Below are 10,258 nucleotides of genomic sequence, written 5' to 3' on the forward strand. Positions count from 1 at the left end.
CTTTCCCAGATGTGCAAACACAGATGTGGAGCATGGAAGGAAACAACCCTTTCCACCAGGGCAGGGGAGATCTGGGAGGACTTCCTGGAGGAGGTGGGGGAGACAGGGCAGATCATTCCTCTGTTTACCCATTCTGGGTCTTCCTTAGAGTGCCTCCAGAGCCAGGTGATGTCCTCTCTCTGCATTTGGACAGGTTGTCTTTAAGTGGTGCCCCCTCCTGGCCTGCTCTGGAGTAGTGAGGGTGACAGGACTGGGGGTCCAACAGATCTGGCTCAGGTTCCGGCTCCACATTACTGCCAGTGGCCGCGGTGCGTCACTCCCATGTGTGGGCCTCTTGAGCAGGGCAGGATGGTGGCAGGGCTACCCCAGGCTGCGTCCCCTCTTCCTGCTGTGAGGTGCCTCTGCAAGCAGGTCAGCCCCGCCCCCAGGGACTGTGGCAAGGCCAATGGTCCGGACACCCAGGCCCCGACCTGACCAGAGACCAACCTGGGCTGCTGAAGAGCGCTGCAGAGCGAGGGCGGCGCAGTTAAAAATAGACGCAGCTGGGCTCCGGGGAGGAAGCCACAGGCAGCCTGCAGGGCTCCGGGGACAGCACCGCCCCGCAGCCCCTTCTGCTCCAGGGTCCCTCGCCCTGGACTTTGAGGCGCCTGTTCCCCCAGGCCAGGATGGTCCTCCTGCCCCGGAAAGGAGAAGTGAGGCAGCTGTCCTGGAAGTGGGGCTGCAAGTACAGAGATTTCTAAAAATACGATGGGAAAGAGGAAGGACGAAGGGGAAGTGGCAAGGAGCGGGGAAGACGTGGGGCGGGCTTCGGGGCACACACAGCTGGCCTGGGTGCCCAAGGCAGCCCCAGCCCCACGTGGGAGGGGGTCCGTGGTCCAGAAAGGGCCCTGGGAGGGGTGGGAAGCACAGGGCTAAGCGAGAAGTCAACAGAGCTCCCCGGAAGTGGTGGTTCTGATAATTGCAGTATTTCGCATGTGTTGTCAGTATTGTCAGAAATGCATCCTCCAGGAGCCTGCACTGGTGCCTCTTAGAATCAGAAGTGGCCACTCTCAGGCTGTGTCCTTATTCTATCCCTGAACCCGATGTTGCCCGCTCAGAAATGGGGAAAAATCCCCACTGCTCACAGTCTGAAGGGTCCAGGGGCTGTCAGCGTCATCCTGCAGGATCAGGTGCTCCTGGAGGTGCCAGCTGTTAGGGACAGGAGCCCGACAGAAAGGGGCAGTGAACGGAGAGTGTTCCTGAGTACACCTGCCAGCCCCAAAGCAGCAGAAGCAGCAGAATGAATAAAACGTGCGTGCCCCTCACTATCCCCAAGTGAGGGCCCCACCGCCCCAGGAAACCCCGTCACTGTGTGTCCAGCCTCCCCTGAGCCTCCGTCTCCCCAGCTTGGCGACAGTGGTGTTGCAGGGCAGGAGGATCTGACTGTAGGCGTCATTCCGGGTTTTGTCATTCTTCTTAAATGCAGAACCATGTGCGAACACGCAGGTTTGGCATCGGCGAGTTTTGGTGATGGGTACGGAGATTCAGGGCTCTGGAAGGGCAATGCTAAGACTGTGGCCATGCAGCCCCAGCTGGGCCCAGGTGCAAATCTCACCTCTGCTGCCTCCCAGCTGTGTCACCCTGAACAGGACACTTAAGCTCTCTGAGCCTCAGGTGCCTGACCTGCAGACTGAGATTAGCAATACCTTCCTGCCAGGGTTTCTTTTGTTGTTTTGGAGAGATGTTTGTTTTAGGGCGTATGAGCTCACTGGAGAGACAGAGACAGAGAGATAGAAAGTGAGAAATCACCCCCAGCGGGGGTGATCCCTTCTCCTCCATTCTCCTCTCAGGATTTTGGGCACACACACATGCGTGCCCGGCATGAGTTTTAAGCCACTGGGTCTGGGACTTGAGCCACGGTGGACTATGTGGGAGTCTGGCAATGTAAACATTATGCCATCTGCTTGTCCCCCTGCCGGGTTTTCTGTCGGGATCAAATGAGATAGCAGAAGAGCCTGGAGCACACAGGGACTGGCACACAGTAGGTGCTCAGTCCACATGCCTTTTCTTCCCCAGCTGAGCAGACTTTCAAATGCAGTGGGAAATGGGAGGGAGGCAGGGGAGGGGCATACCCGGATGGGGCACAGGTGGGTCCCCGTGGGTGGAGAGCTGGAGGGTGAGCAGGAGCTGCTGCCTGGAGAGAAGGATGGGCATTCCAGGCACCCCCACAGCACGTGCAAAGACCCGCAGGTGGAGAGAGCACGGGCCGGGGCAGGGGGAGGCAGGATGGCCCTGACAGTTTGCAGAGCACCTTCCTGAGGACAGGACAGGGCCACAGCCTACAGGGAGGAAGGCAAGCACAGCTGGTGGCCCCGAGATGTGGGTCTTTGTCCCAGGACAGTGGGGTGCCCATGGGAGACCAGCTTTGGAGAGGGAGAGGGCCCAGGGAGGTGCCAGGAGCCCTGCGGCCATCCTGAGCGAGGCATCAGTGGTCAGGGTGGGGCAGGGACGGTGGAAATGGAAGGAAGTGAACAGGACTTACAATGGAGGAGGCAGGAGGGGTGAGAGGTGGACATCAAGGTACCCTCTGGGGACGGGCGGTTATTCCCAGAGCTCAGGAGCCCAGGAAAGGGGCTGGGGTGGAGGGTGGTGGCATGCATTCGGGCGCACTTATAGGAGCGGGGAAGGCAGGTGCGCTGGGGGACAGACAGCCTGATGCTCAGGGGAGGGGCTGAGATGCTGCGTAGGTCCCTAGCCCAGTGGGGGCCGGGAGCCCCTGTGGGCAGGTGGAAGAGCCAGCCAACGTGGTCTGTGGGAGCCCACCGCCCACCCTGATCATCCCCACTGTGGAGCACCCCGCAAAGGCAAACGCCCCACCTGGCTTCCCTGTACCAGCGGCCTCCACTAGCGCGCGTGCCAGGTCACGGCAGACTGCCGGGGCGTGAGCCTAGCCAGCAGAAAGTGACCGGAAGCAGACTAATGGGCGAGAGAGACGTACCGTCCACCCGGAGGCCCTGTGGTGACTGCTTCTTTCCTCGGATGGGACTTGGCTCCTCTCACTCTCGCCAGAGGGGCTCTGGGTCCCAGGCTCAGGACCGCTCCCCTGTCATGTCCCTGCTCGTGTGTCCTTGAGGACAGCCCCCGCACCTTCTGTCCCCACACCTCCCAAACAGCTTGAGAATCCACCTCTCCCGAGGCAGAGGCTTGGGGTCAGTAAACAGGGGTTCGGATCCTGGCACTGGCACTTCCTGGCTGCCTGACTTGGGGCGAATCACTTCACCTCTCTGAGAGTCAGTGTCTTACACTAGAAAATACTTCTTCAAAGGGTTGTGAGGATGAAACGACAGTCCCACAGTGCTGCAGGAGTGGAGTAGATGTCTATGAGCTTAAAGCTGCCTTGTCCCCTGGTGCAAGTGCCACTGCTCCCACCACTTGCCTGGAGCCAAGACCTCTGGGCTGACTGAGCTCAGATCGCAGGCACAGAAGGGGAAACGGCAGACGGAGCCACCCCACACTTCCCGGGCTCTGGGACCCCCACGCTGCTGCTGGAGGCAGAGCTCCATCCCAGGGCTCCGGTGGAGGGTGCTCGGTACCCAGGGCTCCGGTGGAGGGTGCTCGGTACCCAGGGCTCCGGTGGAGGGTGCTCGGTACCCAGGGCTCCGGTGGAGGGTGCTCGGTACCCAGGGCTCCGGTGGAGGGTGCTCGGTACCCAGGGTGGCGCGTCCAGCTGCCCCCTCGGCTGCACCTTTGGAAGGCTGCTCTGTCGCTCCGTCAGGCCGTACTTCTAGTGGGAAACCGAGAGAGGACCGGTGGGTGCCCTGGCCACAAGCTCACCTCCTAACTGTCAGAGGGCTCTGGTCTAAGGCGAGGTCACTCGGGTTCTGTGTGGTGGACCTAGCACCGTGCAAGCCCTTGGGCAGTGGTGCTGACTCAGGCTCTCAGGGCAGGAAGGTGAACGCTCACCTGGAACGTGCGTGAGAGGAGTTGAAACGAGTCCTTGGCTCTGTGGGATAAAAGGGGACAGACAGAATCCGTGGAAGAGCAGGAGGGGCCATGGGCACGGACAGGTCTCCATCACTGGCAGGTGACATTCGGCAGTAGCAGTAGCTGGGGGAGCCCCGGCGAGCGGGTCTGCACGTTGCCCCCGCCTAGCCACGTGGCTGCTTCGTGCGTGCACCATCATGCTGACACCGGGCGTCACTCGGCGGCCGGCTGCGTACACTGGTCGAGTCGCTCCGGCTCTCGGTTTCGTGACTGTCCTGAGGGGACGCTTGCTGGTGAACGTCAGCGTACTTTGCAAACACCTTCGTGTTTTGTGTCCGCTCGCACCGGGTCGTCCACTTGCACGTCCAGTCCCCGATCTTAGCTTCCCTCTAGGACCTTGACCAGAATGTCAAGCCGCTCGCTGCCGCCCCCCAGCGCCTGGTGTCCTTGCTCCGGGCTGCTGCTCTTCCCACAGGAAGTGGATGACCAGGGCCCTGCCCAAAGTCCAGCCCACTGGGGGGACCTCGCCTCACACTGTCTTCCCAGGACAGCTTGTGAGCAGGGATGTCGTTCAGTTATGATCCGGTTTTTCTCACCTCCAAACACCAAGCCAGCCCCTTCTGAAGCCGGACTTGGGCATTTCCCTCCTTCATCAGAAGGTCACGGTACCCTCCCATGTGGACGTGCTGGGAGAAGGTCCTGGCGCGACAGCAGTGGGTGACAGAAGGTCCTGGCCACCTGTCCGTGGAGCCTACTGGGGCCCTCTGGCTCTGCTCACACCTGCTTCTGGGTGTCCCACTTCCAAAGCAGCCGTGGGGCTCACTGAGCTGTGATTGGTGGGTTGCGCAGAGGTCACGGCAGCGGCCCCCCAGGAATTGTCAGCATAGTGTAGAATTCCCTGCAACAGACGGCATGGCCTTACTCCAGCACCACGGGGTCTGCACTGCGGACCTCCCACTGGGACCACCACAACGTGCTCTTCGGGTCTCCCCCAACCCCAGTAGGTCCCTCAGTGGCATGGCCCAAGCAGGCCCTCGCTGCACAGCCTGGCCCGGCTATAGAGGCTTCCCTGACCGGCCTCACTGGCGGCCTGCGTGTCGCTCAGTAAAGGGCGACTGTGGCCGTCCTGGAGTCAGGATGTGGACCCAGGGAGCCTGAGGGGGACTGTCTCCTTCTCAGCGGGGGATGCAATGTCGGAACACTGGAGGGAATGTCCAGGATGGACGGGCCGTGTAAAATCCTAGCGGACGTGGCGCACGCCCGAGCCTTCGCAGGGCTCCTTCCCCACCCTGCAATGGATTCTCCACTGGGTGTTCATCTGGCTCCATTAACACGCTGTCACCAATGTGGCGGGCCAACGCTATGTCCAGGTGTCTTCAGAGCACATGATGACAGGGTGGGAGAGCTGGCAGGACCCTGGAGCAAGCCTGTGGAAGGGTGTCCATCCCACAGAGATGCAAACTGTTTCTGACTCCTCTCCCCGCCCCCCTCAGTTTTTTAGAGGGCACACGCCCTTGCCAGAGAAGAGCCAGAGATGGGAAATGAGAAAGCACCCCCAGGGGAGATGGCTGCGCTGCAAGCCCCTCTTCTCTGGTCTCCTCTTGGGACTCTGGGCGCACACACACATGCCTGGTATGTTTTGCAAGCCGCTGAGGCTAGGACTCAAACCATAGTCGGCCGTGTGGGATCCAGCCTCCTTAACCACATGCGCCTGGCTGGGCCTGATCCTCCTTGACAGAGACGAAGGGAACCTATTTGCAGATGTGCACGACCATGCGCTGAGGCCATGTTCACGTGCTCTAACAAAGGCGCCGAGTCAGGCACAGTGGCGGGGGCTCCCTTGGTCGGTTGTGGTGGTCTACCGTTGTCCTCCAGACCGTGCAGGGCTCAGGGACACGATGAGGGCCCTGCCTCTTTTAGGTGCCAAGGACGGCACTAACCCTGCTGTTCCCCTCAGGGTGTGGTGTCACTTTTTATCAATCCTCTTAGCCATGGGGGTGAGGGGAGGTTTTGCATGTTCCCCAGTAGCCTTCCCCACCACATGGTCCAGACCCCACAGGCCACAGTACCTAGCGTGGCCATTCCATGATACCTCTGTAGGCCCAGGGAGTAGCCATGAACCCAGTGGCCCCTAGAGAGCTGGGCCTGGCCAAGACCCCATCGATTGCTCCTCTAGATGCTCTCACTGTGCTGGGGCCGAGCCTGGTGACGACACGGATCCTGTGCCCAGCAGTCCTCAGTGTGTTCAGATATTCTCCTCGCCCCAGCGTATGGCCACTGGGAAATGGCCACAAATACCCTTGGGGAAGGACCAGGGAACCATTACCCTCCGTGCTTGCCGTAGCGTTGCAGGACAGTCCCTTCTGGAGACACCACACCTCCTTCAGAATAAGTTCTAGGCCTAAAACTGGTTCAGGCTCAGAAGCTAGGCAAGGGACCTTGGCTTTTTATTGTAGCGGCTGCCCTTGGGAGGGTCATATCTTGGGCAAGGCAGCTCCCTTTGGCTGAGGAAGTCCCTGGGGCAGGCCCAGCGGAGGGGAATCCGTGCCTTGGTCCTGGAAGGGGAGCTGGGAGGCCCGGTGGAGTGCCTATGATACATGTGTTGGCCTTGTTCTGTTAGATACTTGCTGGTTGTTTGGCAAGACGGAGCTCTCTTTCTCCTGACAGCCACTCTGAGGTAAGAATTATGGTTTACATTTCACAGACAAGGATGTGTATTTGTCAGATTTGGGGTTTCGCTGCTGTAACAAAGAGACTCCAAGTAACAGCGACTGAAACCTTCTCAATGCTTACTTCACTCACTGACCAGTCCGAATGGACGCTGAGATGAAGTCGGAGACTCTTCTCAGCATCATTGCCAGAGCCCAGGCTCCCTCCGGCTTGATCCCTGCCATCTCAGGGCGGCTCCGTCTCAGAGTCCATGACGGCCTCTTAGGCAAGAGAAGAAAGTAGAGAAAGGGAGAGCTTGCCGTCCACTCTTCATTTTGGGAGATAATGCCTGCCCCCCCAGAGCCTTTAAGAAATATGCCCTGGGCCGGCTCCACGGTGTGGTGCTCAGGAGAAGCTGGATCCCACATGGCAACTGCCGTTGCGATCCCTGGTCCAGCTTGCCTGAAATACACCGAGCGTGTGAGCCCAGGATCCAGCGGGCTGGAGGGCTGGAAGACGGGGATCGTGATGTGGTCACACTCTGGGGAGGATGTCTCTCTCTCTCTCTCTCCCCCCCCATCTCTCTTTCTCATTCTCATGCTCTTTTTTTTTTTTTTTTTTGAGAGGTTGTTGCTATAGGGCGTGTGCGCTCGCCAGACAGACAGAGAGAGACACAGAGACAGCAAGCGAGAAATCACCCCCCAGGGAGGATGGTCACGCCGCAATCCCCTCTCCTCCATTCTCCTCTCGGGATCTTGGGCACGCACGCACACGCGCCCGGTGTGAGTTTAAGCCACCGGGTCCGGGACTGGAACTGCGGTTGGCTACATGGGAGTCCAGCGACATAGCCGTTACGTTAACTGCTGGTCCCTCACTCTCGTGTTCCTATGCACATACATCTGTCATAAACAAAGGGGGAAAGACTAAAAAGAAAGATGGTCTGGAGCCAGGACTTGACGGTAGGGACGCTCTGGATGGGCAGACGGCAGAAGGCGTCTCAGCTTAGAAAGTCAGACTAGGGTTGGGAATTTCAGCGGCAGTGAGCAGCTGGCCCCTAGCCCGGAAGCCTCTGGTTGCAAATGGTGGGAAGAAAGGCGGCTGGAAAGACTGGGGAGATGCTGGAGGCCCCAGGGCCGGGATGAAGTCATGGGGATTCTCGGGGATTTGGACCAGGAGTGCTGCGGATGGAGCAGGAGCCACAGTGGGAGTGTTGGTGGCCCCACTGACCCAGTGGAGGAAGCCGTCCCAGCGCCTCGCGCTGCATGCCAACACATGTGTGTCTCATTTAATCCACTGCTAGGAGAAGATGAAAGAGCCCAGGCCTTGTAGTGAGTCAGCCCAAGGTCCCGGCCTGGCTCAGTGACCTTCTCCCTATGGCACCTTGCTCATTTCCTGAGCCTCAGTAACTGGGGACAGTATCTGTGACCTTGTCTCCCCATCTAACGCTTTCGGGGCCACCTGACTAAAGGCTCACTTCCCAGCCTCTCTTGCGACCAGGTGTGACCACGTGAGCCTCTATCGGCAAAGGCATGTAAGGCCAAAATGGCGTGGCGCTCCCTGGATGTGCAAGCACATGGTGCCTGATAGACGCGTGAGCCAGGGAAGAAGGCGGTCAGAGTTCTGGGGAGGGCGAACGCCTTCAACGAGCACCTTACTGAGTATGTATTATGTGCCTGAGCAACGTCACTGAGCTGTCATGGAGCCCAGTCTGACGGGAGGGACAGAAAAGGTGTAAGTAAACAAGACACCTTCGGGGAATCTCTGACCAGGGGTGGAAGAAGCAGGGTAGGAGGGGAGAGTAAGGTGGAGCTGCTTTGGACAGGGTGATCAGGGAAGGCTTCTTGTAGGAGGTGACATGCAGTCTGAGTGGAGAGGCAAGCATGAGTTTCTAGAAGGAAGCCATAGGTGTCTGGAGGGAAGACAGCCTCAGGCTGACAGCCAGTGGGTGTGGCCAGAGCCCAGTGATGGAAAAGGCCGTTCTTCTCTCTCCAGACCCAGGGGAGCTGAGCAGTGGGGAGACGGAGGAGCTACAGAGGATCAAATGGCACCGGAAGCAGCTGCTGGAGGACATCCAGGTGTGTGCGCTCACGCCCATGTCCACACACACACTAGCACACCTCAGATGCACACCCACAAGCAGACACACGTCCGTGTCCACACACACACACTAGCACACCTCAGATGCACACCCACAAGCACACACACGTCCGTGCCTACAGCCCTCTCTGCTTACTCCCTAGGTGGGCAGATGGGGGTGTTCATTTAGATATTGAGACAGACGTGGGAGGAGCCCGGGGAGCCCCTCCCAGTTACCACCTCATGAAGGTCGTGATACACAGCCCGGCAGGAGGGACGCGGAGTGTGGCCTCTTGGCGGGTTTGGCCTGCGATGGCCTGTGTCACACAGGAGTCGGGCTTCAGGGGTGGCTGGAAAGACTCCACATCTACCCTGAGAGTTACATGTTCAAAACTGGTAGGAGCACTACACAGGGAGGGGCCAGCCAGCAGCTGGTGGCTAGGGCGCTGGACCCCACATGGCCCACTGCGTGGCTTAAAAACCATGGCGGGTGCGTGTGCGTGCATGTCCAAGATCCCGAGAGAAGAATGGAGGAGAAGGGAATGCGGCGTGGCCATCCCCCAAGGTGCTTTCTTGCTGTGTGTGTGTGTGTGTGTGTGTGTGTGTGTGTGTGCACGCGCGTGCGCACACACTCTATGACAAACATTTAAAAGGAAAAAGAACTGACATGCTAGGGAGACCTCCGGCCCTGACGCCCCCTCCCTGCCGCCCCTCCCACAGAAGCTGAAGGACGAGATCGCGGATGTGTTCGCCCAGATCGACTGCTACGAGAGTGCAGAGGAGAGGTGAGGGCCGCCGGGACCCGGGAAGCCGCCGGGACCCGGGAAGCCGCCGGGCTGCTATGGCAGGGGGTCACACAGCCTGACTGAGCAGAGGCCATGCCGGGATCCCCAAGACCCAGATGAAATCAGGGAAGGCTGGGAGGAGGTGGCGGCAACAACGAGGCAGGAATAGGGTGGCCCTCAACCCCACTACTGCCTGGTCTGGTCTAGACTGAGCATCTCCTGACAGACAGCCCATCCTCCCACCATAATCATGCCCAGCCCTCCTGGATCAGTCCCTGACAGATCAAGGCCACGAGTGTCCCGGGTTGGCAGGGAGCTCAGCCCCAAGGACGAGGACACAGAAGCCACAGGCCTCACCCTACACACAGGGCGTCATCCACCTGCCCTTCCACGGAAAGACTCCCACTGGCTCTGACCTGGGCAGGGGCAGGTCTCGGTTTCCCCATTCGTGATGATCTGGTCCCTTGATAATCTCCAAGGATCCAAGGCACTGACTCCTCCAGGGTAGAAATCCCCGCCCTGCCCCTGCCCCTGCCCCCTCAGGTCGCATCTCTGCGCCCCTGCACACGCACACGCACACGCACACCTGCTTGGCCACAACACAGAGTAGTACTCTCAGAAAAGCTCCTCCACCTGCTTGCAGCATCAAATCCCAACAGCGTGGGGCGCAGGCGAGGAAACCAAGACCCAGGGAGAGGAAGCGGCTCGCCCACAGTGGCTTGGCCGGCAGGTGTGGAGCTGGGCTCTGTGCCCAGAGTGGCTCCAGAGCCTGCTCTCCTCCCCCC

At 59.7% G+C, this 10,258-nt stretch overlaps 1 protein-coding gene across 6 annotated transcripts in view; it reads left to right on the forward strand.

Annotated features, from left to right (window-relative positions):
• Positions 1-10,258, forward strand: part of CYTH4 (cytohesin 4) — a 38,902-nt gene that overhangs the window by 3,017 nt on the left and 25,627 nt on the right. For 2 of the 6 annotated variants that reach the window (XM_014583272.2, XM_027767363.1), the window contains exons 2-3: positions 8,605-8,687; positions 9,409-9,473. In XM_014583272.2, coding sequence (XP_014438758.1) covers positions 8,605-8,687; positions 9,409-9,473 — 148 coding nt within the window. Of the gene's footprint in view, positions 1-6,583; positions 6,641-8,604; positions 8,688-9,408; positions 9,474-10,258 lie in introns of all 6 variants that reach the window. The other 4 variants (XM_027767359.1, XM_027767362.1, XM_027767361.1 and 1 more) reach the window with 3 other exon arrangements.

Source organism: Tupaia chinensis, unplaced genomic scaffold (assembly GCF_000334495.1).
Source record: "Tupaia chinensis unplaced genomic scaffold, TupChi_1.0 Scaffold144197_1, whole genome shotgun sequence".
Taxonomy (NCBI): domain Eukaryota; kingdom Metazoa; phylum Chordata; class Mammalia; order Scandentia; family Tupaiidae; genus Tupaia; species Tupaia belangeri.